Raw genomic sequence first — 27065 nt, forward strand, 5'->3', positions numbered from 1 at the left:
TCAGGGAACCAACAAAATAAACATGAACAGATACATGTTCTTATCTGTTCTGTAAGGATGTGTGTATCTTAGTGAAGCTAAAACGCAAACATTTTAATGCCATCATATTTCAAACCTGCATTGTTGAAGGTGGAAAAGCTTTGACAATATTTATTATTTTCTTGGACAAGCTCTCATCAAGTGTGCTTTGAGATTTATTTATTCATTTTCATATGTTTGGAACAACTGTATAATCAGTTTATTAATGGGCAACCCATACGCTCTTATTTTGAAAGCCTGCTCAGCACTGCTGTCACCTACATTCCAGGTTTGGTAATGCCTTGATCACTTGGAACATCATAGGCATCAATGGCAGCTTCCAGATCCAGTAGTATCTCTGTTAAAGCAGAAAATAAGTTTTGAAAATTAACTCTTGTCACAAACCAACAGGACGACTGACTCCGCAATACTTACGTTTGATTTTTGCAATGGTGGACAAACCTAATTTGAAACCTAAAACAAAACAAAAGACAAAATATTAAAAGACGTGCAGCTGACAATCCTTTACTTGCTTTACAAAACAACAAACTAAATTATTACTATTAATAATTTAACTAAGGCCAAGGCTAAACTAAGGCTAATAAAGTAGAAGTAAATCCAAACTTATACAAGTATACAAGTAGCCCAAAATGCCATGACATTCATAAACAACTATACACTCTAAGTATTAGATGGAAAACTCTGTTAGGAACATGTGTATAAGCGAAGGTTTTCTTACCAGAGCTGAGGGATTCCACGTTGACGTCTTCACTCACAGAGTCTCTGTGGCTGATTTCTTTAGACTGCTCCACAAGCAGCCTGTCCACAGCATTAATGGCTGAGGCTACATCGTAGGGAGTGAGATCAAATGATGTTGATTCTTCACATGTCTTTTCCTGCAAATAAAAAAGACATCAGATCAGGTGGGATAGTATCAACAAAAGTAATTATCAGCATAATTCAAATAACAAATATTCATTTTAAACATTATTATAAGTCTGTGCAACCAATGTTTTTGTAAATAGTAACTTTATTTATATAGAACCTCTAAACCCGGTGAATGAAATGAAAATGGTGTGTAGTTACTACATGTCAAAGAATGATAGTACAGGTAATGTAAATGTAGAGTTTGTCTGAGAATGTTGTGTCCACAAAAACATAGATTTTAGTGGAGCAAACTGGCATTAGACCATCACAACCAACAAGTCCTTTGTCTCAAGTTACATTTGTTGCATTAAGCTGAATGAGATTTTGTCAGGAAAAGTGGCCATCGTGTAATAAATAGATGAAAATAACAGGATGAGCATGTTCCAGAACAGTGTTCACATTAATAATCATAACAAATTAGCTTTAATCAAGAATGACATATGCTTAGATTGTTGCTTTGCAAAAATCCCAAATATGTTGTTTAGCTCTCTACCACTGAAATGATTGACCAAAAAAATATTATAACATTGGCAGGCACCAGTGCTACACCTCAGCATCAGGGTAAGTAGGATTTTCAGAAAGCGTGACCTCTGACCTTGACCCTGAGTTCATGGTCACATATTTATCACATTCTTCAATGATGAATCATGCCTTAAATATGCAGCACCTTGCATTGTGCATTAACTGTAAATTTAAATGTAATAAGAAAATGTCTCGAGCTTCACATGTGTCGAAACAGATTAGCCAATTACTAGAGTTTGCTGCTCAGAGGATGTGTCACCAAGTTGGGAAAAACAACTAGAGACATAGACAGGTGTGGTGGTGTACCAGGGCCTCGGTTTAGGACTACGCTTCCTGCTGACTGTCACCCAGCTGTCCCGTTTTCCCGGCTGCTTGGGACAATATGCTGGGTGAAAGCTAACGGTGGCTATGCTAGCTTTGGCTGCACCTGCTACATGGGCCTGGCTAGATACAGGTGAACCCGGGACTCCAGAGCTGTAAACAGGCTACATTTATTACAAGTATCGTTATTACTAAAGAGGGCCGAGGAGTAACTAAAGCTCTGACATACTGAGCAGGAATGTGGAGGAGGGACAGGTGAAGAGGCCGTGCTGCTAGAGAGTCGGCTACAATCGAAGTGAGCAAATTCCTAAAGATACAGTGAATGAATACTGTGAGTATAATTAGTGGGTGAATCAAAAGAGAGTGTGCTTTGGTGACAGAATGTGAAGATTACACTGTGAAATCTCCAAGTTATATACATGGCATGATGATACAGGAGAATATATGCTTTGACAGGTTTTTCAGGTCATAGAAGAAAATACTTGTTCATTTGCAAAATACTCGAGATCTACTGCGATCTATAAATTATAATGCACAGTAATGACATGGGATGTAGTAAAAATCATACATTTTCTGAAGATATTAGTTCAATATCTGGTTTTCAAAGGAAACATTGGTTTTAATATGTCCTCATGGTTTGAGTAGACCAGCCCCTCTGATTTCAAATTAGGCCCGATGTGGCCTGCAAGTTAACATGAATTTGAAACCCTCTAGTGTAGACCATCCCCGTTTAGTAGTGGGTCACTTCTGGTCTTCGAAGCTTTTATATACAACAATGCCAATTTTTAGTGAATACATTTAACAAAGGAAACCAGATATAACCATACCACATTGTGAGCCTCGTCAAAGATAACCACAGCTCCATTCAGGTCGATACTGAGTGCCTTACGGCTCTGTGGAATGGAAAGACGGAGAGAGCGAGAGAGTGGCAGTTGAATATTAGGATTCATGGAAATTGGAAATGACAGTGCCAATCATAACACTAAAGTCTCTTTCAATGCTCAATTATGGTCACATATATCATCCTGAGATGTAATGAGGATGGATGACTGAGCTCACCTTTGGATCTAGCAGGTAGTTGTATGGCATAAAAATGACATCTGCTTCTTGTTTCAGTGAACGAGAGAGGTAGTAAGGACAGACTCTGTGGAAAAATGTGCAAATCCGAAATCAAATACATGAACTTCAAACAAAAACTGACTCATTCTGATAGCTGTTTAAAGAGATAACATAGTACAAAAGGTATAGTTTCCATCCACTAGCCTGTGACCACGTAGCCCAGCAGTTACTGAGTTTCAGTGGTTCTTGGACAAGTTGCTGCACTGTTAGGGGAGGTGGTTGTTAAGACTTTTAAGATTTATTGCTCAGGTGACTGTTGCATTTTGACTCAGAATTTGAAGGGTTAAAAAGACATTAAAATGAAAAAAAAACATCATGCTTCTGGTACTGTTTCTTGGTAGTGAAGTTTCAGGACAACTACTGAAAGAAAGTCAAAAAGCATCCTTCAAATGATAATGGCTCATTTGTGATAAGGCCCTTTCATTCATTTCAAATCTGCTCCAGTTGTTACTTTAGCCCTTCTCCATTTTCTATTTTAGCACTTTTCTATTTTCTTGTGCTCCTACCTGATGTTGCTGTCCCCTCTATCACAGCTGCGGTTTTCTGTTACTTGAAAGACCCACAGGACACAGGCCCAATTTTTCTCAACCACCTTTGGTGTTGTCTCCCATCAGGACCTGGGGACTTCTAGTACACATGCAGCACAGATGTTCCTGTATCCCACTCACTTGATAGTCCTTCTCAGTGTAGCCTGCCCTAGTTTGCATCTTACATCCTGCTACTGTGTGTTGGATAGTCTCCGGGGAGCCATTGCACACTCTGCAACTTGGGTCCTGTCCGTTAAGGACTCTGCTGTCCTTTAACCTGGCCTTTTCTAGCTAACATGTTGATATGTTGATGGTACGTCCACTGCAGGGATTGTCCATGATGGTTCCTGATCATGTCTTTGGCATACTTGGAGCAGCTCATCTCGGGTGGCCCATCTTGCTAGTGTCTTCATGGATGCTGAGGGTTTCATCCTGCATTGTAACTTCGCCTCTTTCTGTTGCCTGTGGTGCTGGGCGTCTGATGGAGATCTCTATACATCGTGAGGAGTTTTCATGTCCTGATATCAGTGGCCCACATATCCTCTAGTGGCCAATTTATTATTTCATAAATCATATTTATTATTTATTATTATTTCACACTCAGGCACTTTTAGATTGTTGATTTGACCACTCTTATTTTAGAGTAATTTGGGTTTTTCAGCATAATAATGTTCTCCTTCACTTCGATATGACTTTGGTCCTTGTATTGAAAGTTTTAGTGAACTGATACAAAATACAAATTCAACACTTTGAATCAACTCTAGATCTTTTTTCTGCTTAATTTGTCATGAAATGATGAAAGACCAGTCCTTACCTGGCCATGAAACTGTCTATCAGTCAGTTATCCAACTACTTTTAAACTGCTAAAAATAGAGGACGATGCATTAAAAATGGCTGCAATTCTGAAACAATTAAGACTTAATGTCTGTTAAACCCCACTCACTTTGCAAGTGTACACTTAAATCACATTTTTATTGTTGACTGTGAGAATCTACTGTATGGCACATTTAATAACTGTCTAAATGCTTATGAAGCTAACTGTACACTTCAGTTTTCCCCCCAACCACTCACGAGTATTTTGTAACTAAACAAGAGTATCGAAAAAAATTTTGTGTGTTGTTTTTTTTTTAATATTTTTAATAAATCTGCAATTTTCCTAATTTGCAGAGGTGATGCTACAGTGGACCCTTTGGAAGTCTAGTTCTTGCTGCATGTTTAATATCCCCACTTTAAGTGGATAAGCAGACTCACCCACTATAATGAAATGCCTCTATTTTGTAACATATTTATTGGGTCACCTCACTGTTCCAATCAAGAGTTCAGCTTTCTAAATTGTGACCATCTGTAGATTACTGACAGATGGATCACAATGGAGGTTTCACACTGGAGAGAGTGCAGTCACAAAGCGCTGTACACAAAAGTTAAAATAAACATACCAATATAGACAATACAAAAGGTTACATGTAAATAAAAATGTATTTTTAAAAAGAATGTTGATCAACAGCAGGCTTGTTTAAACAGAAAAGTTTTTAACTACTTTTTAAATGATTCCACAGATTGAATCAGAAGCAGAAAAATCAAATATTAAGACAATACTTTGGTGTCACACAGAGACATACCCACCTGCCAATGTTACCAATGATTATTTCTTACCAAAGTAAGAAAGTGCAGAACAGAGACTTATTAGTGAAACAGAAATTTACAAAAAAAAAGAACACATCAATTACACACCTCTGCTTGTTGCCAAATTGGACCAAATCCTCCACATCAAGGATAGAACTAACAAAGTCTCTATCAGTGCTCTTTTCTAGAAGAAGAAGAAAAATCAAGCTTGAGATCTGGTATTTATAGGATACTAAATCACTGAAACATGTGATTAAAACCAGGGCCATCACAGGTGACCCCTTGCATCCCACCCACCACCTGTTTGACCCATTGCCCTCCAGACGATGCCTCAGGTCAGGCAGGTCCTAAACCTTCAGACTCAAACAGATTTTTTCCTAGAAGGACTATAATAAATCAAATACTATGTACAGAAGGCTAGAGTGTAATCAAAATATAAAGTGTAATTAATTACACATACTATTACAATGCTAAAACATTCAGAATGTATGAGTGTCATTATAACTAGCAGCATAACTAACTCCATACCTACTACAAGCTTTATCCAAAATTAAAGTTTGAAGCCTAAATTAAAAACATGTAGAGTTCAGGAGCAGACACACACCAGTCTGTGGCCTGAACTCAAAACAGGAGCTGGTTCACTTCATGTTTATTTATATAGAACCAACAAAAACAGTCACATCAAGGTGCGTCATTCTACGAGGTAAAGCCCTACAATATTTAGGAGAAAAATCACAATAATAAAACAAAATCAAGTGAAGAAACCTTCAGCAGAATCAAGCTCAGAAAGGGAAATCTGCCATGACAGGTTGGGGGCTCACCGGAAAGACAAAAAGAGAGGAGAAAACAGAAAACACATGGTGGCTCCTCACCACCATGTGTTTTCAGGTGCCTGACGCACACATGGAGACATCATCTTGATGTATTTGTGGATGCTCGATGTTTACTTTTGAGCTCCGACACTCAATCAGTTGGTGGCATTACCAGGTGAACTTAGCAAACACAGCTCACATTAAAACCTCCAAACATTCATTGTGTATTTTAATATTGCACCAAGACCTGGGAAGAGAGGAGGAACAAGACGTGACGCCAAGCTTGGCAGCAAGACGACTGGAACCAGAATTGTGGACGTTAAAACGGGTAAAGACTAATCACTGTAAACACAGAAATGCGAACTGAATTGTCTGCATTTCAGTTACACCCCCTGTGGCCCCAATGGGGAAGCTTCCTGGCTCCGTCCTATCACCTCCAGTCACTGAGGGACCGCTGTGGTGACCTACTGACCCTTTTCTTTCTTCTCCCTCTCTCTCCCCATGATTCCGGTGGCGACTGCACCCGATTTACCATGGGTCACTCAGATGTCGGGGCAGGAGTGCTGCAGTTGCACAACCTCCGAGTGTCTGTTAATTGAGATGGGCCATGTGTTCTGTGTCCCCAATTTCTGGAGGGCCATACAGCGTTCCTGTAGGGTACCAGAGGGGTAGATTCCAAACTATGCCACGCGGCAGAGCTCGGCCCATCAAAACCTGGTTTGGACGGGGGCATTGTTGGAGGCAGAGTGGGTGGAGATCAGGTGTGTGAATGGGGATTTTCATAAGTATCCTGTGGTGCAGCTGGAAATTACATAATAATAGTAATAATAATAATAATAATAATAATAATAATAATAATGGATTGGATTTATAAAGCACTTTTCAAGGCACCCAAAGCGCTTTACAATGCCACTCTTCATTCATTTGCGCATTCACACACTGGTGGAGGCAGCTACGGATGTAGCCACAGCTGCCCTGGGGCAGACTGACAGAAGCGAGGCTGCCATATCGCGCCATCAGCCCCTCTGGCCAACACCAGTAGGCAGTAGGGTAAAGTGTCTTGCCCAAGGACACAACGACCAGGACAGAGAGCCCAAGGATCAAACCGGCGACCTTCCGGTTACAGATACGCTTCCCAAACCCCTGAGCCACGGTCGCCCCAATACAAGGGCAAAATTAATTTACTAAGGCTGTGGACCAGCAGGGACATGAAGTGTATGCGCTCAGTAGTGAGGTAAGGTCAGACTTCTTGAATGAAACCAGATCCTTGGGATATCATTTTCAGTTATATGGGAGTCACTGAAAGCCTACAGTGGGGCAAAAAAGTATTTAGTCAGCCACCGATTGTGCAAGTTCCCCCACCTAAAATGATGACAGAGGTCAGTAATTTGCACCAGAGGTACACTTCAACTGTGAGAGACAGAATGTGAAAAAAAAATCCATGAATCCACATGGTAGGATTTGTAAAGAATTTATTCATAAATCAGGGTGGAAAATAAGTATTTGGTCAATAACAAAAATACAACTCAATACTTTGTAACATAACCTTTGTTGGCAATAACAGAGGTCAAACGTTTACTATAGGTCTTTACCAGGTTTGCCCACACAGTAGCTGGTATTTTGGCCCATTCCTCCATGCAGATCTTCTCGAGAGCAGTGATGTTTTGGGGCTGTCGCCGAGCAACACGGACTTTCAACTCCCGCCACAGATTTTCTATGGGGTTGAGGTCTGGAGACTGGCTAGGCCACTCCAGGACTTTCAAATGCTTCTTACGGAGCCATTCCTTTGTTGCCCGGGCGGTGTGTTTTGGATCATTGTCATGTTGGAAGACCCAGCCTCGTTTCATCTTCAAAGTTCTCACTGATGGAAGGAGGTTTTGGCTCAAAATCTCACGATACATGGCCCCATTCATTCTGTCCTTAACACGGATCAGTCGTCCTGTCCCCTTGGCAGAAAAACAGCCCCATAGCATGATGTTTCCACCCCCATGCTTCACAGTAGGTATGGTGTTCTTGGGATGCAACTCAGTATTCTTCTTCCTCCAAACACGACGAGTTGAGTTTATACCAAAAAGTTCTACTTTGGTTTCATCTGACCACATGACATTCTCCCAATCCTCTGCTGTATCATCCATGTGCTCTCTGGCAAACCAGACGGGCCTGGACATGCACTGGCTTCAGCAGCGGAACACGTCTGGCACTGCGGGATTTGATTCCTTGCCGTTGTAGTGTGTTACTGATGGTGACCTTTGTTACTTTGGTCCCAGCTCTCTGCAGGTCATTCACCAGGTCCCCCCGTGTGGTTCAGGGATCTTTGCTCACCGTTCTCATGATCATTTTGACCCCACGGGATGAGATCTTGCGTGGAGCCCCAGATCGAGGGAGATTATCAGTGGTCTTGTATGTCTTCCATTTTCTGATGATTGCTCCCACAGTTGATTTTTTCACACCAAGCTGCTTGCCTATTGTAGATTCACTCTTCCCAGTCTGGTGCAGGTCTACAATACTTTTCCTGGTGTCCTTCGAAAGCTCTTTGGTCTTGGCCATGGCGGAGTTTGGAGTCTGACTGTTTGAGGCTGTGGACAGGTGTCTTTTATACAGATGATGAGTTCAAACAGGTGCCATTCATACAGGTAACGAGTGGGGGACAGAAAAGCTTCTTACAGAAGACGTTACAGGTCTGTGAGAGCCAGAGATTTTCCTTGTTTGAGGTGACCAAATACTTATTTTCCACCCTAATTTACGAATAAATTCTTTACAAATCCTACCATGTGAATTCGTGGATTTTTTTTTCACATTCTGTCTCTCACAGTTGAAGTGTACCTCTGGTGCAAATTACTGACCTCTGTCATCATTTTAAGTGGGGGAACTTGCACAATCGGTGGCTGACTAAATACTTTTTTGCCCCACTGTATCTCATTTTCCACAGCAAGAAAAAGAGCTGACACAGCGTGATAATAAATAATTATAATAGTCTGTCATCAAAGTAACAAATGCATGGACCACATTCTCAACATAACAATTTTCCCCCCTTTTTAAATCAACTAAAAGCAGGCAGTAGACATTTCATTAATATCCACATTTTGGACATTCCTGGACTTCAAACTTCCTCACAGTAGTGCTTCCTCAGAGGTTGTGCCATACTTTGAAAGTTATTAGTGTTGAATAATATAATATTTGAATGATATATGTAGTCTGTACAACACAAACATAAAAAGGTAACAGGACATGCTTTTCTAGACTGCGTTCTGCTACACGGATATAGTCACTCTGTTAGACCATTACCTTCAAGTTTTTTGTAGTAGACACATGACCTGGTGGAAACTTTTCCTCTGCACATATGAACCTGAAAAACAAAAAAATTGATTCCACAATAAGACAAAAATCACTAACTATCTACCCATAACCCGTTACTTATCATTTTTTTTTTTACCAGCTAGATCGCTGGCAACGTAGTGCAGCAAATTAATGTGTTAAGATAGATAGATTGACCCAGGAAACTTACGAATTTGAAAATAATCAAATCTTTTTCATTACTCAACAGGACTGTCAGAATAAAAATGAAAGAAAAAAAATATTAGCTAATACAAATTAAAGCATTAGAAGTATTTAAACAAAAAAACTGTAAAAATAGGAACCTACTAATGACTTCTGTCCATAAGTTCAAATTAAGTTTCCTGGAATAATCTGCAGAAGGAACTGAAACTGTCAGGAACGGTTACCATGAGGCAGTGTGACTGTTTGTATTGTCGCTCTTAATGATCTGCTATTGTATATTTTTTTCACGTTGGTACTCTGATGGAAATTTCTTTTACCTTAGTGTATTGATTATGTGTTTTACAATAGAATACGTATAGAGATATTAGTTAGAGATAGAAAGGATAGCGTCACATATGTCTTTTATGCTTTATTCCACACACAGTTAGGTATTGCAAGTTATATGTAGACTGGCACACCCAGGCACCATAAATCACTGGAGAAGAGGAGACCCGTCTCTGACCTTTGGGACTGAGAGGGCCTGCGGGGCGAGGCCTTGGAAGGTGAATCTTCATGTGACTGTTACGTGAAAAAACAAGGTTTCATCTCTCTCTCTGTCTGCAGATGATATAACCCTCTCCCCAGCCACCTCCTCCAGCTTATCCAGGGGAACACCAAGGCGTTACCAGGCGAGCCGAGAGATATAATCTCTCCAGCGTGTCCTGGGTCTGCCCCGGGGCCTGGAACACCTCACCCAGGAGGCGACCAGGAGCCATCCTTGTCAGATGCCCGAACCACCTCAACAGGCTCCTTTTGATGTGGAGGAGCAGTGACTCTACTCTGAGCCCCTCCTGGATGGCCGAACTCCTCACCCTATCTCTAAGGGAGAAACCAGCCACCCTTCGGAGGAAGCTCATATCCACAATCTCGTTATTTCAGTCACTACCCACAGCTCATGACGTAGATCAACCAATAAATTGAGAGCTTCACTTTTACACTCAGCTCTCTCTTTACCACAACGGACCGGTGTAGCGTCCACATCACTGCAGCTGCAGCACCAATCCGTCTGTTGATCTCCCTTCCTCCTTCACTTGTGAACAAGACCCTGAGATACTTGAACTCCTCCACTTGGGGCAGGAACTCGTCCCTGACCCGGAGTGGGCACACCACCCATTTCCTTCTGAATAACATGGACTCAGATTTGGAGGTCACCTCATTTGCTTTTTGCAGATGATGTGGTTCTGTTGCCTTCATCAGGTGATCCCTCAAAGCTGATGGAACAATAGATTACAAAATCTGTGCCATTATGAAATGAATGGCACTGATGACTGATATTATATACAACTATGCTAATAGATATTAGAATAGAATAGAATTCAACTTTATTGTCATTGCACATGCACAGGTACAGGGCAACGAAATGCAGTTTGCATCCATCCAGAAGTGCTTTAGTGATATAGATATATTACAATATATATTAGCAATAATATAGATATGTAAGTATATTACAGAAATGGGTCTATTATGGTATGTTATAATGTACACGGTATGAAGTATGTTGTGAATATTCTATAACTATAAGTATGTACAGGCTATGGACAGGATATAAATATGAAAAACTATACAGAAATCTGAGATATACAGTTATACAGAAATGGGAACTATGCAAGTTGTAAACAGTTGTAGGGTTAAAAATTATCATATGTACAGAATGATTGTTTACACAGAGCTATACAGTAGTGCAGTCAAGATAAGTGAGGGTGTGGATAATTTCTACAGAGGCTATATCAAGTGCTAGTGGTTGTGAGTGGTGGTTCAGTCCATGTTATTATTGTGTGTTTGAGGGTACAGTTGTCCATTGTGTGTGTGTGTGTGTGTGTGTGTGTGTGTGTGTGTGTGTGTGTGTGTGTGTGTGTGTGTGTGTGTATATGTTCAGTCCATGAGTTTAACGTGGGTCAGATGTCAGGAGGCAGAGTTCAGGAGTCTGACAGCTGTGGGGAAGAAGTTGTTCCGGTACCTGGTGGTCTTAGTCCGGAGGCTCCTGTAGCGCCTCCCAGAGGGCAGGAGGGTGAAGAGTCCATGTGATGGGTGACTGGGGTCTTTTCCTAGCCCTTTATGGCAGGAAGTGGTGCTCCGGCGATGTGCTGGGCAGTTTTCACGACCCTCTGCAACGCATTCCGGTCCGAGGAAGAGCAGTTCCCGTACCAGACTGTTATACAGTTGGTCAGGATGCTCTCGATGGTGCAGCGATAGACGTTCACCGGATGTCTGAGGACAGGTGGTTCTTCTTCAGAGTCCTCAAGAAGAAGAGGCGCAGGTGAGCCTTCTTGACCAGCTTGGAGCAGTTGATCGTCCAGATGAGATCCTTGGAGATGTGGACTCCCAGGAACTTGAAGCTGCTCACACGCTCCACAGCCGTCCCCTTAATGTGGATGGGTGGATGTGGGTCAGCATTCCTCCTATAGTCCACGATGAGCTCCTTGGTCTTCTCGGTGTAAAGCAGCAGGTTGTTTCTGTCGCACCACTCAGCCAGACGATCCACCTCCTCCCTGTAGGCGGCCTCATCGTTGTCACTGATGAGGCCAATTACCATGGTGTCATCTGCAAACTTAATGATGGTGTTGGAACCATCAGCAGGTCTGCAGTCGTGGGTGAAGAGGGAGTAGAGGAAAGGGCTCATCACACAGCCTTGTGGTACACCGGTGTTCATCGTGATTGTAGATGAGCAGCGGTTATCCAGCCGGACATGTTGGGGGCGATTGGTCAGGAAGTCCAGTAACCATTTGCAGATGAGGGAACTGATGCCAAGGTCTGTCAGTTTCCTGATGAGTTGTGAGGGGTGGTTTGTATTGAATGCTGAACTGAAGTCTATAAACAGCATTCTGGCGTATGTGTTGTTGTTGTCCAGGTGTGAGAGGACAGAGTGCAGTGCGATGGAGACTGCATCCTCTGTGCTCCTGTTCTGGCGGTATGCGAATTGGTGGGGGTCCAGGGTGGGGGGGAGACAGGATTTGAAGTGTGCTAGGACCAGCTGCTCTAAGCACTTAGTGATGATGGGGGTGAGTGCTACTGGGCGATAGTCATTGAGGCAAGATGGGTTGGAGTTTTTGGGTATCGGGACGATGGAGGTGGATTTGAAGCAGGCCGGTACCACAGCGTGGGCCAAGGACAGATTGAATATGTCTGTGAGCACTCCTGCAAGCTCCCCAGAACACGCTCTGAGAACACGCCCGGGGATGCCATCAGGGCCTGCAGCCTTGTGGACATTGATCCTGCTCAGCACCGCTTCTACATCGGTGGGGGAGAGAGTCAGAGGTTGGTGGTCTGACTCTCTCCCCCACCGATGTAGAAGCGGTGCTGAGCAGGATCAATGTCCACAAGGCTGGACATTGATAATAGATATGATTGGAATCATTATTATACTAATTATTATACCCATCTTTATACTTACATTTTCCCCTCTTTTTTGTGTGGGGCAAGTGTATTCAGCCATCTGAGGGGGAGTGGGGGTAATGATGAATATGGTGAATAGAATGTTGATAATGGGGTTGGACTTGATGATGAGTGGGTATTTTTATGTCATTTTGATTTTGTTTATGCATGTATCTGTGTGTATGTGTATATATTGTTTTGGTTGTTTTATATGTCCAAAATAAAAGTTCATCATCATCTTCTATTCTGGATTCATGATGCTAAACTGAAGAGATCCAACAATGAGTTTGAACAAAGAAACTATTTTTCAGTTTTCCTGCAACAGTGACAACAAAGCTTATCTACAGATTATCTAAAGTTGCTGTTGAGATGGTCGTTGATTTCATTGAGCAGCCTCAGATATAATAAAGCTCCACCGTCTTGAACTAGAGCGGGCGATAGTAGTGCTTGTGTTCCTGAGATCTAATGCACACTGAAGGCACCACACCAACCAGAACCTGCAGCAGGTGGAGAACTGATTTATGTAATGCTATAGTTTTAGGCCGCTGAGCAGAACAAGAGTGAAGCTACTGTTCTGAGCGTAAGTCCAATAGAATACAGTTGGCACAACTGATTTTTGTTCTTTGTGAGTCTGTCAAAAATAGATATTTTTTGGTAAATCAGTAGTGAGGTTGCAAACATTCACTGTTTTGTGTTTAAAACAATTCATTAGACATAGCAGTTAAAACATCCCATTATATTTATATCTCTAATATTGCCTTTATAACTTACTTTGACGTGGTTGCTCTTCTGACACATGACGTCCTGGTTAATACACAACTGCTCTCTTGAGCCCATCACACACACCTTTGGGCTGAATCGAAAGAGACATGGGAGAACTGGTTTACCACAAATAGCCAAAAAAACCAGAACAGACAAAAGGTGCTGCACTCAGTAAGACTTCAAAATGATTATAGCTTATGTAATAACCCTTTAAAGCACCAGTAGTATTTGGTCAAATGCCACTTAGCAAGTTGCACCTTGATCATACACTTTTAGTAGCTTTCAACAAGCTTCAGGATAATTTTGTAACTTTGTGCAATGTACAATTTAAATGGATTTGGGTTTCGACCCATCTATGTAGGTAGCTGAAAATTGCAGATGAGCTTGAAAATGCTGATTTAAGAGCATATTGGTTGACAGCCTCAGTGCATGGTAATGTAAAAGTCGCTTCACTGAACAGTGAAGCTGATGCTGTAGAAGTTTCCAGGTTATGGTAGGCTCCAGCTTTTGTGGTTCCTGGGTTGTCCATCCTAACCAAGTTTCCTCTCATCGGAGGGTAACCGTTTTAACAGGGTCTTGCCAGCAGTGACAAATAACTTACTTATGTACAATTGTTTCAAGAACTGATGACCTTGAAATTTGCAGCTGTTTTGAATTCCTCCCCAAATTGTATAAAATAAAACTGTTTTATATTGTGAATAGCTGTCATTCAGACAATCATGCATGATCAAAAAGTTATATCCAGTAGTTTTTAGAAATGCTTACCTGTATGAAGTGTTCTTTAACTCATTAATAACCTGTGTAAGCTGAGAATGTGTCCTCGTTGCATATATGATCTTGGGGACATCAGTGTAGTAGGCTTGACAACAATAAGAAAAGACAATTAGGGCTTTATACGTTGCTGAAAAAAATTAACTGAACACTTTTTAACATAGTATACCATCAAGTCAAACTTCTGGGATATTGGGCCTCATTTACTAACAGTGTATATGCGCAAATCGTGTGTATGAACATTTCACGCACTGATCTGATTTATCAGTATTTTCGTTTCTGAATTTCTTCATCCTACTGGGCAACGAGACCTGCAGGGGTGTTGCTGGAACAGCCTGCCGCATCTGAACTTAGACAGCATTTCGAGGAGACTGGGGACATTCAGTCCGAGTGGACCATGTTCAGCACCTCCATTGCGTTTAAATATTAAGAATATTTAAATGTCATGTCCTTGAGAAATGGGAAAGAAATCCATCAAAGACCTAGTACAGGACACAGCAGAACTGCATCTGGCCCTTCAGCTGTTCTATCAACTATTCATCAGAAGTGTCAATGATTAAACCATTAATTAAAACGCCATCACTTAACCCAGAGGTCTTAGCTAATTATGAGCCAATCTCTAACTTTCCTTTTATCTAAAACAAACAAACAAAAAAAACAAATAAAAAAACCAAACCAAAACAAACAATATTAGTGGTAAAACAGCTACCTGATCATCTGCAGAGGAATAGTTTATTTGAAGACTTTCAGTCAAATTTCTAAACTCATCACAGTACAACAATCACATTAGTGAAGGTTACAAATTATCTTCTTATGGCCTCTGACAGTGGACTCATCTCTGTGCTTGTCCTGCTAGACCTCAGTGCAGCTTTCGATACTGTCGACCATAATATCCTATTAGAGTGATTAGAGCACGCTGTAGGTATTACAGGTACTGTGCTGCAGTGGTTTATATCATATCTATTTAATAGACTCCAATTTGTGCATGTAAATGGAGAGTCTTCTTCACAAGCTGAGGTTAAGTATGGTGTTCCACAGGGTTCAGTGCTAGGACCAATTCTGTTCACATTATACATGCTTCCCTTAGGCAGTATCATTAGAAGGCATAGCATACATCTTCACTGCTATACCCAACTCTATCTCTCCGTGAAGCCAGATAACTATAGCGTTATTTTTGTGCCACTATTCTGAGTGCATGTAAAAAATATTTGCAGGTGCAAGTGTTGCATTTTGAGGAGAAATTTATTTTGAGCGAAGAAAAGCTAAATTTGAGTGAACAAAATTCATTGCTGCCTGCAAAAACTGTATTTCAGTGTTTGCTATTATCCACACACACACACACACACACTAGCAGCCCCTCTCGCTCAGTTTTTGCATTTGCGCTCGCTCTCAACGTGTTGCTCGCGCTCTCAACGTGTTGCTCGCGCTCTCAACGTGTTGCTCGCGCTCTCAACGTGTTGCTCGCGCTCTCAACGTGTTGCTCGCGCTCTCAACGTGTTGCTCGCGCTCTCAACATTTCTGCCCGTGCGCGCTCAGCTCTTTCTGTACACCGTTATATTTGTGCCACACAACCAGCCAATCACAGACTTGGATGCAAAAAAAAAATCTGACTGGCTGTTCTGGTCTCCAATCAGCTCAAAATGACGAAATGCAATATCCCAGAATCCATTTCGTCCAAAACTCAAACGAGGCAGTGGCGGAGGAACACAGAGTGGTGGAGTTTGAAATATTATTCTTACTGGGTCACAAAATAAACTTTTAAGATATTTTCATGCGAGAATGGTGCTGTGTAAACGTCAAATATCTGCTCAATTTATGCAAATATGTGATGTCTTGATAAGTGCTCTAATGTTTTCTGAGATGCCTGTTACCCACCAGCTGACCGGGTGGTCACTCGGGTTAAATGTAATATATAAGGCTGAACTGACAAAAATAAAAATAAAAAAATAAATCACAGACTACACCACCAGGTATTACAGGAAAAACCATAAAGCCTTTGAACTAAAACAAACGCTGTTGTGACAGTGATGTACACTGTCTTGTTGGTATATATGTATTTGTTTCCCTCTCACCACATATCCAAACCGATATCATGAGCAGCAGCTTTAACAGCTGTGGCTCCAGCAAACATCAGCTGATCCTAGAAAGTAATATAAAATAAATTCTAACAGCTCATCAAGCTTGAACGTGCTACTGTTGTTTAGCGCGACATCCGCTGATTTCGTCTTTCTGGCGCAAAGTGGGCGATAAACAAACAAGAGAGACGATCAGCTGATCATTAAGCAGTTTCATGATTGAAGTAGCAACAGGAGAGAGAGGGGAGAGAATGAGAGAAGAAGAGACAGCTGTGCAGCGTAAACACAGAATAACTCCAGCTTTGTGTCTTTTTCATTCTAGCTGAAGTCCGGGACAAATCACGTTCCTTTTCCCCTCAATACAGATGTATTGTAATTGGTCCAGCCCAGAGTTGATCATGACCAATTGGCTAATCCACCACCTTTCATTGTTTATACCGTTACAAAAACAAACAAACAAACATAAAAATGAAAAATCACCATCGGCCCACCGCCAAATGTCCAGTATGCCCAATGGCCAGTCCAGCTATGCGATCAGCTGGTGGGTAACAGGCATCTCAGAAAACGTTAACTTATGCAAATATGTGATGTCTTGATAAATCAAGCAGATATTTGAAGTTTACACAGCATCATTCTCGCATGAAAATATCTTAAAAGTTTATTTTGTGACCCAGACAGAGTAATATTTCAAACTCCACCACGCTGTGTTCCTCCGCCACTGCCTCGTTTGATTTTTGGACGAAATGGATTCTGGGATATTGCATTTCATCATTTTGAGCTGATTGGAGACCAAAACAGCCAATCAGATTTTTTTGCATCCAAGTCTGTGATTGGCTGGTTTTGTGGCACAAATATAACGGTGTACAGAAAGAGTTGAACGCGCACAGGCAGAAATGTTGAGAGCGCGAGCAACACATTGCGAGCGAGCGCAAATGCAAAAACTGAGCGAGAGGGGCTGCTATTGTGTGTGTGTGTGCGGATAAATGCAACACTTGCACCTGCAATTTTTTTTTTACGTGCGCTCAGAATAGTGGCACAAAAATAACGCCACAGATAACACACACCAATTAGTTAACCTCTTGACCTCTAACTTTCTGCTTCTAAATTCAGATCAAATAGAGTTCAGTGTACTCAGCTCTGAAAATATGGTGTCTAACCAGATGCCATTATCTTCTTCTCCGGTAACACTGAGGAATCTTGGAGTCATTTTTGAACAAGATATGTACTTCAATGGGCAGATTAAACAAATATATTTCAGGATGCAGGATGTGGGAGAGAGAGATGGATAGGCTGTTATTTAGGAAGTTGCTGTGTGTGCCAAAGATGGGCCAATAAACTACCCTTGTTCTCTGTTAAGTCAGAGTGCTGTCTGCTGTTATCCTCACCAGACCTCTCTGCGTAACTGTGGTGTCAGAAGTGAATTAAAGAGGAAAACACACTAAATGAGAGCAGTAAGATGTGGAAAAACCCGTGGGACAAGGAAAAGTTCCCTTCCTGACATTGAAGAAAGAGAAGGTGGAAAAACATATAAGCTAGATCCACCAACAGAAGGAGCGATGGCTGACGAGGATGATTTTGAGCCAGTGGTAAAGAACTTTCTGAACCTGATATCTTTGAAGAAATTTGAGAATTTATGCAATGATCCAAAAGAACACAGACAATACAGTTTGAACAGATTAAACAGCTGAGCAATAACATATGCAAAAGTTGCAACATGATGTATATTCTAAACTTCTATATCAGCCTTCTGTCCAGATTGACATTTCTACAACAGCTGCCACAGCTATTAGCTGTGCTACCACCTCATGGAGCCCCTGAACACCAAGCTGAGCAGCCTCCTACATCTCAACCACTCCGTGCACAGCCTCAACAAGAATACCAGACTTTAAGGAAGGTGAGCATCCTGAAAGTTTCTTTGTACGATTTGAATGCATAGCTGAAACACAGGGATGGCAAAGCCCTTGAGGCTTATGCTGACATGGATTAACAACAGTCTGACTCTTATGATGCTATTAAAGCTGCAGTATTATCTAATTTTAATGTGGCAGAGGAGACCTACAAATACCAGTTCCAGAGCACCAGAGGAACTGTGTGTTAGAGAAACCTTGAACTGGATAAAGGGGCTCTATAAGCGATGGACGCGACGTGACAGTCGGAGTAAAGAAGAGATTGCGGAAACCGTCATCTTAGAGCAGTTTCTTCACATGCGTCATCCAGATGTCTGCACATGGGTGAAGGAGAACAATCCAAAGACAGAAGAGGAAGCTGCAAATCTGGCTGAATGTTACCTAGCTCCCTATAGATACAGTGGGGCAAAAAAGTATTTAGTCAGCCACCGATTGTGCAAGTTCCCCCACTTAAAATGATGACAGAGGTCAGTAATTTGCACCAGAGGTACACTTCAACTGTGAGAGACAGAATGTGAAAAAAAAAATCCATGAATTCACATGGTAGGATTTGTAAAGAATTTATTCGTAAATCAGGGTGGAAAATAAGTATTTGGTCAATAACAAAAATACAACTTAATACTTTGTAACATAACCTTTGTTGGCAATAACAGAGGTCAAACGTTTACTATAGGTCTTTACCAGGTTTGCACACACAGTAGCTGGTATTTTGGCCCATTCCTCCATGCAGATCTTCTCGAGAGCAGTGATGTTTTGGGGCTGTCGCCGAGCAACACGGACTTTCAACTCCCGCCACAGATTTTCTATGGGGTTGAGGTCTGGAGACTGGCTAGGCCACTCCAGGACTTTCAAATGCTTCTTACGGAGCCACTCCTTTGTTGCCCGGGCGGTGTGTTTTGGATCATTGTCATGTTGGAAGACCCAGCCTCGTTTCATCTTCAAAGTTCTCACTGATGGAAGGAGGTTTTGGCTCAAAATCTCACGATACATGGCCCCATTCATTCTGTCCTTAACACGGATCAGTCGTCCTGTCCCCTTGGCAGAAAAACAGCCCCATAGCATGATGTTTCCACCCCCATGCTTCACAGTAGGTATGGCGTTCTTGGGATGCAACTCAGTATTCTTCTTCCTCCAAACACGACGAGTTGAGTTTATACCAAAAAGTTCTACTTTGGTTTCATCTGACCACATGACATTCTCCCAATCCTCTGCTGTATCATCCATGTGCTCTCTGGCAAACTTCAGACGGGCCTGGACATGCACTGGCTTCAGCAGCGGAACACGTCTGGCACTGTGGGATTTGATTCCCTGCCGTTGTAGTGTGTTACTGATGGTGACCTTTGTTACTTTGGTCCCAGCTCTCTGCAGGTCATTCACCAGGTCCCCCCGTGTGGTTCTGGGATCTTTGCTCACCGTTCTCATGATCATTTTGACCCCACGGGATGAGATCTTGCGTGGAGCCCCAGATCGAGGGAGATTATCAGTGGTCTTGTATGTCTTCCATTTTCTGATGATTGCTCCCACAGTTGATTTTTTCACACCAAGCTGCTTGCCTATTGTAGATTCACTCTTCCCAGTCTGGTGCAGGTCTACAATACTTTTCCTGGTGTCCTTCGAAAGCTCTTTGGTCTTGGCCATGGCGGAGTTTGGAGTCTGACTGTTTGAGGCTGTGGACAGGTGTCTTTTATACAGATGATGAGTTCAAACAGGTGCCATTCATACAGGTAACGAGTGGGGGACAGAGAAGCTTCTTACAGAAGACGTTACAGGTCTGTGAGAGCCAGAGATTTTCCTTGTTTGAGGTGACCAAATACTTATTTTCCACCCTGATTTACGAATAAATTCTTTACAAATCCTACCATGTGGATTCATGGATTTTTTTTTCACATTCTGTCTCTCACAGTTGAAGTGTACCTCTGGTGCAAATTACTGACCTCTGTCATCATTTTAAGTGGGGGAACTTGCACAATCGGTGGCTGACTAAATACTTTTTTGCCCCACTGTAACTGTGGGGAGACCAAGGTTTGTGGAGGTAAAACCTCCATGGGCAACTAGTGCTGAAAGCTTGGACCCTAGGTGTGGTAAGAAACCTATACATTGCAGTCAAAGGTACAACCTCGATTGCTATTACTGTCAGCAGCCTGGTCACAAAGCTTCTCTACGACTGTAACAGAGTAATATAACAAATGTCTTTGTCCTGGGTGTAATTAAGTAAGGTACTGCATTACTTTTACGAAAAGTGTTGTGTAGTAACTTTTTTTAACTTTACTCTTTTGGAGTAATGACACCAACACTGATCACAGCAAAGAGAGCAAATATCTCCAACATGCACAAACATTTGACCATGCAGGATGTAACTGATTTGCATGAAGGCAAGGTCTTTGATATATTCCTCAAAGTAGAGCCATTGAGAATCGATAAGGAATCGAAACAATAAGTGATATCGATTATGGAACTGGAATTGCTAAATTCTTATCCATTTCCATCCCTACCAAAGTGTTTGCTCATAGGGGGTCATGTGATTGTTGGGGTTTTCTCCATTTCCTTGTATTATTGTAGGGTCTTTACAATAAAAAGCACTTTGAGGAACTGTTGTTGTAATTTGGTGCTATATGAATAAAACTGAACTGAATTACACTACATTCTGTGTACACATGATACAGAGAAAAGGACAAAGTATTCCAAATTACACAATCAATGACAATCAATGGTGACGGGTCTGATGAATCAAAATATCAAAGTTCTGGTTCAAATTATTGTCAATATGTTTGGAGGATGTCAGGAGAGAAGTACAACGTAAGAGTCTACAGTCATCTGTAAAGCACAGTCGAGGCTTTATGGCTTAGGACTGTATTTCAACAAGTGGTGTTGGACTTTTGTCAGAACTGGTGAACTTATGAATACAGACTAGGGCGGGGCCATATCATGCCATTCACGGTAACACCGGTATAATTTTGGGCAATGATAGCAAAATGAAATATCGCGATAGATTATGGGTAAAACGCGCATGCGCAGTGCCTTTGTTTTCATACGCACATGTCGGGAAAAGCAAATCGTTGAATGAAACAGATGAACCAGAATTGGTTTGTAAAAATGCTGCAACTTCAGTGTGGAACTGGTTTGGCTTTCGTCCGTCAGATACACAACAAAGCACTATTTTTGGTAGAGCATGCTAGTGGGCTGTCGTTATTACCGTGTTCTTTGGAAAATACGGCACACTTAAAATCAATCCTTTGATTTTTCTGAAAATCGACAGTGCCCCTTATAATCCAATGGGCCTTATGTATGAACTCTGGTTGTGTTTACTGACCTCGAAACGATTTTATGTACACGGCGCTCGAAAATCTGTCAAATGTTTTAGTACGACTTTGCTAAGCTACGAACCCGCACCGCTTGATGGATTGTCGGAGCATTACAGCTATCGTAGTCAGGAGCCTGGCGGAGTGATACGTACTGTGCTTCAACATAATATTACCGTATTGTGTGTGTATAACCTCTTTTTAAGTTTTGTGGATATTATACATGGTTATGCTGAGGATATGTTGGCCAATTTCCACTGGAAATGCCTTTTGGTTAAACTGTGAGCAAGGAATTTGCATTTGCACTGTTAAATTTTTATATAACTTTAATGCACATAAAAAAAAAAAAACAGCTGCTTGTTTAAGTGAAAATACATAGATGTTTTTTTTTCACTAATAAAGTTGTGGAGTTGTAAAGTATTTTATCTAGTGTCAGTTATATCGTTATCAGAAATTTTCAAATGTATATCGTGATAAATATTTTTGGTCATATCGCCCTGCTCTAATACAGACTTTGCTCCAGCATGCAATCCCATCTTAAAGACATCTGGTTATGAAAATTTAAGCCATTCCCAATGATCCCAAACATACTGCCAATGCTTTAAAAGCATACTTGAATAGAAGAAAGTCACAATGGAAGACCATCAGTCATGGTTGACCTCCCAAGATCTCACCATAACTCAAAAGTGTGGGATCATATTGACAGGGAATGGAACACAAAGTAGCCGACAACCAAAGAACAGCTTTGGAACATCCACTGAAAGTCAAAAGGAACTATTCCTGAAGAAATCACAAAGAGGGAGTTTAGACGATGTTGAAGAATAATGGTCATCATACCAAATATTGACTTCCACCTTGTTAAACTTGTACAAATGCTGATTTTGCCTTATGTAGAATATTTCCATGTATGTTTGGAAACATATACATGTTTGAGTGAATCGTTAAATCCTATTTTCCTAACAAAATATAAAGTGGTTTGAGTGCTCAAAAAGAGTAGAAAAGCACTATAGAAGAAGCAGTCAATTTATCATTTATCAAAATATAAAGAAATCAGTGCTAGCTCATTTTCTATTGCATAGCGATGTAAGCACACAGCATGTCTGTATGTGTGCATATGTATCTGTTATTCTTCTTTGACAAGTAAAATTACAAATGACTCTTGATTTGCAGATGATACAAACATACATGGTTTGTCACTGTCAGTGGCAGCTGTCCCCCAGGAAGACATAGGTGTGTTTGGAAACATCTCCTGGCCCAGCCTCTCTGCCATCATACAGGTAGACATGGTGTCCTTGAAGTTCTCCCTCCAGGCCAGGGTGGCACACAGCAGGCACAAAGTCTTACCTGTGCCTGTTGGGCTCTCCAGAACCCCATTGACTTTCTGAAATAACCAGACAGGTAAAGCTAAACAGAAAAACCCCACATTGTGATAGTGACAATATTGCAGTATTAGAGACTTCCAGGTATTAGACTACGCTTTTATGAGCAAAGATTTGGCATTGTGGAAAAAGATCTCCCTTTTAGCAGAAAGAAATATCTAGCAGAACCAGGTTCAGTTATCAGGGCAGATATCTGCACAGATCAGCTGAACGGTAAGACATACACCTCGCCATGGCACAAAGCAAACTATCAGAGCAACTAGACAACCAGAATGTTCAGTGCAAAGATGGGACATTCCCCAGCAGCCTAATCTAAGGATGGTTCAGGGTCACCTGATCCAGTTCAAAGAGGATTGTTTGAAGCCCAATGTTAAAAGCAGGGAAGGCGTCTGGCTCCAGAACCCAAACTTAGAGGTAGTTCAATAATAGAAGAGCCTGGTAAATTTAGACTAAGAAGCACAAGTAAGCTTTCACTGCCAGAGCAAAATGCCCTGCTTGGGTAATATGTTATCATTCAAAAACATTCAAGATTGATTTTAAAATCAGTTCTCAACTTAACATGGGGGCTATTTCAGCTGTTTGTCAGCAGTCAAGAGCCAGAGTACACCCCAGACAGGTCACCAGAGTGCTATTTATTTTATTTATTTATTTATTCTTACATAGAAACTATACAGCAATTGTAAGGACAGACCCATGACATGAAGCCTCCTTTGTCATGTCTTTTTCCCCATCAAGTATTAAAACAGATCTGGACCATAAGCAAGTCAGTTTATCACCAATCTCTTTTATTATGGAGGCATGCTGAAAATTAGTGTCTGGTTTACGTGAAACAACACACTGAAACACATTATTGTGTGTGCTGCCTTTTGGTGCCACTGTTAAAAAGTCAGGTTCCTTTTTTGTCAGGGCTAGGTCACCCTCATACCTTTCTGATCTTTTAAACTGGTACATTCCTGCAAGATCACTGAAGTCTGCGGATCAATTGCTCCTGGCTGTCCCGAGGTCCAGATTAAAGCAAAGAGGAGATCGGGCCTTTGCTGTGACTGCTCCTAAACTGTGGAACGAACTGCCGCTTCACATCAGGACCTCCCCAACATTGGACACTTTTAAAACCCGTCTGAAAACACACTTTTATTCCTTGGCTTTTAAATCAGAATGAGTTTGTATTACTTTTATTTATCTTCTTTCTCACTCAAATCTTCTAATTTCGTGATTCTCTTTCTTAACTCTTATCATATCTCCCTATGCTTTTATTTCTTTTAATTATCTTAATTGTACAACACCTTGGTCAACAGTTGTTGTTTTAAATGTGCTATATAAATAAATTTGACTTTTGACTTTAGGTCACGTGATCCTGAATCCACCCTTAGTTATGCTTCAATAGACTTAGGCTGCTGGAAGCTTCCCATGATGCACTGTGTTTCAGCATCTCTCACCCCTTTTCACTCACTGTGATGAGTGGTGTTAGGCACTCTGCTGTTAATTATGAATCATTATTAACCTCTGTCTCTCTTCCACAGCATGTCTTTATCCTGTCTTCCTTCTCTCACCCCAACCGGTCGCAGCAGATGGCCCCGCCCCTCCCTGAGCCTGGTTCTTCCGGAGGTTTCTTCCTGTTAAAAGGGAGTTTTTCCTTCCCACTGTCGCCAAAGTGCTTGCTGATAGGGGGTCATATGATTGTTGGGTTTTCTCTGTTGTATTATTGTAGGGTCTACCTTACGATATAAAGCACCTTGAGGTGACTGTTGTTGTGATTTAGTGCTGTATAAATAAAACTGAACTTGAATTAAAAACCAATATGATTGTACACTCATTTCTTCAACCAGCTGTAACTGTAGCAACACAATGGAAGAGGTTACAAAAATCCAGTGGTGCACATCACTGCAACACCAGCATTACATAGGAACGTATTCGATAAATCACACTTCATCCAGTATAGCACAGCGACATACTGCCAACATAATTTACCCCCATTTCACCAACGCTTTTTAACTCTCCGGGCAATCCATCCTGGTGATTTAGTGTGTCTTGAAAATAGAGTGTGGATTTTGAATGAAGCTAACAGTTTGAAAATAGAAGACACAGAAGATGAACAGTCATCTACATAAAATAATGTGAATTTTCATATCATATTAACGTGTTTGTCTGAAAAACTACAGAGAGTTTACTAACATTAGCTAATGGTAAATGGCCTGCATTTGTATAGCGCTTTTCTAGTCCCTAAGGACCCCAAAGCGCTTCACACTACATTCACACACTGGTGCTGGCAAGCTACATTGTAGCCGCAGCCACCCTGGGGCGCACTGACAGAGGCGAGGCTGTCAGTGCGCCACCGGGCCCTCTGACCACCACCAGTAGGCAACGGGTGAAGTGTCTTGCCCAAGCACACAACGACCGAGACTGTCCGAGCCGGGGCTCGAACCGGCAACCTTCCAATTACAAGGCGAACTCCCAACTCTTGAGCCACGATCGCCTAATGATTATGTCCTGTTGCGGATGGCGCCCTGTTAGAAAACTGTGCTTAGCTGCTATGTTGGGCAGATAACACATTTCATGCCAGCGTTCCTCAAACATAAAAGTCAAAGTATATTAAAATAAATTATTTTCCAGCATTTTGTTTTTTACCAAAGGGTAACTCCATTAACACATTCACCTGGAGGAAACCTCTTTAGCTGAATGTTGTGGATTCTGATTACAATCAGTTCCTCTAATGGTTGCAATCTTAGGGGTAAAATTCATATCAAAACACACACACCTGAAGATGATGAAAAATCTTCTGCAAGAAGAAGATGTAAAGTCTTGCTTACTCTGGACCTGCTGAAATGTCTTTTCTTGGATAAAGCTGTTTAAAATGCATTCATTTTGTGTATTTGTACAGTCCTGAAAGATATCTGTGCATTCAGCTGCACTCGATTACTTTATTTTTAAATCTGCTGCATCAGAATCCTCTTCAGTCACAGTCTTGCTGTGCATGAATGTATATGTTGAAAATAAATCAAGATGCAAAACCATTACTTTCACCTTTATTAAGGATATGTTGTCTTTCTGTCATCTTCAATGTGTTTTGAGGTTTCAAAAAGAGGTCATACATGTGCCTGGATCACTTTTCATTCCTAAGCAGATGTTTGCAGTAGTCTACACTGAATTTTAGAAAGGAACTAAGTATCCACGTGCTTTTCTTTTTTGCTTAATTCATAATGTTATGTATGAGCCGAGGTATATTGTGTGTTATAAAAGCTATCGCCAGTAGTGGGCACCACGCCATGTTATGTGTGTGTGTGTAACTTCTTCAGGTATAGGATAATAAAGAGAAGAAGACCGAATGTAAACAGCTAACGTGTGTATCTGTCTGGCTCTGTTCTATCACTAAAGAATATAGGAATGCTTGCTGTATTTTAATGCACACATTACACCACGACCTGAGTGAGAAGATCAGCCTGTATGAGTATGGCACAGAGAGCAGGAGGAAGTCGCTAAAGCAATACGTAGATGCGACTGCCACCTGAAACGCAGGCAAAGCACCACTAAACGACCTGTTCCCAAAGAGGAAACGGCGCCTATCCCGACAGACACAGCAGATATATGTCGGCAATACGCCGTTGTGCTTTCTGGGAAGCGGCGTTTTGCGCGAGCAGATGCGAGATCACTTCTGTCATGCGGCAAACGGTGAGCATGGTGGCCGCATAGCTGTGGCTACTCAGTACTGCCCTTTGCAGCTCGTTTCCATCAACAGACATACACATGACAGTCGATTCTTACCTCCTGAAGACATTCGATTACTTTGTTCATGTATGCCTTCTGAGATTCATACGGAGAAAAGGGGAAATTCACTGTCACTCCCCTAAGAGTCAGCGAAGGCATCCTGTCATCTGGCGTCAGTCGGCAGCAGCAAGAGTAGTTGTTCTTGTTTAGAGAGGTACTTCTTCTAGCGCTGTAGTCCCTTCTACTGTTTGACCCGTTAAAATGGCTGAACTGTGGTATAATGTACTTTTAACACTGGCTCATTTAGACTCAGTAGAAAGGAGTTCCCAACTCTTGTTGTTTCGCGCCAGCTTTCTGTTAACTTGCCCATGCGCACTGTGACGCTGACGACT

General features: G+C 41.6%; 1 protein-coding gene across 1 annotated transcript in view; it reads right to left on the reverse strand.

Moving 5' to 3' along the window:
- Positions 1-27065, reverse strand: part of rtel1 (regulator of telomere elongation helicase 1) — a 44803-nt gene extending 17738 nt beyond the window's left edge. The window contains exons 1-11 of the mRNA XM_026154286.1: positions 26731-27065; positions 22778-22973; positions 14306-14399; positions 13550-13631; positions 9155-9215; positions 5166-5241; positions 2848-2932; positions 2616-2681; positions 758-914; positions 454-492; positions 301-376 (exon numbers count right to left, since the gene is read on the reverse strand). Of these exons, the coding sequence (XP_026010071.1) occupies positions 301-376; positions 454-492; positions 758-914; positions 2616-2681; positions 2848-2932; positions 5166-5241; positions 9155-9215; positions 13550-13631; positions 14306-14399; positions 22778-22973; positions 26731-26832 (1034 nt within the window). The 5' untranslated portion in view covers positions 26833-27065. The remainder of the gene's footprint in view (positions 1-300; positions 377-453; positions 493-757; positions 915-2615; positions 2682-2847; positions 2933-5165; positions 5242-9154; positions 9216-13549; positions 13632-14305; positions 14400-22777; positions 22974-26730) is intronic.

This window comes from Astatotilapia calliptera, chromosome 20 (genome assembly GCF_900246225.1).
Source record: "Astatotilapia calliptera chromosome 20, fAstCal1.2, whole genome shotgun sequence".
NCBI lineage: Eukaryota > Metazoa > Chordata > Actinopteri > Cichliformes > Cichlidae > Astatotilapia > Astatotilapia calliptera.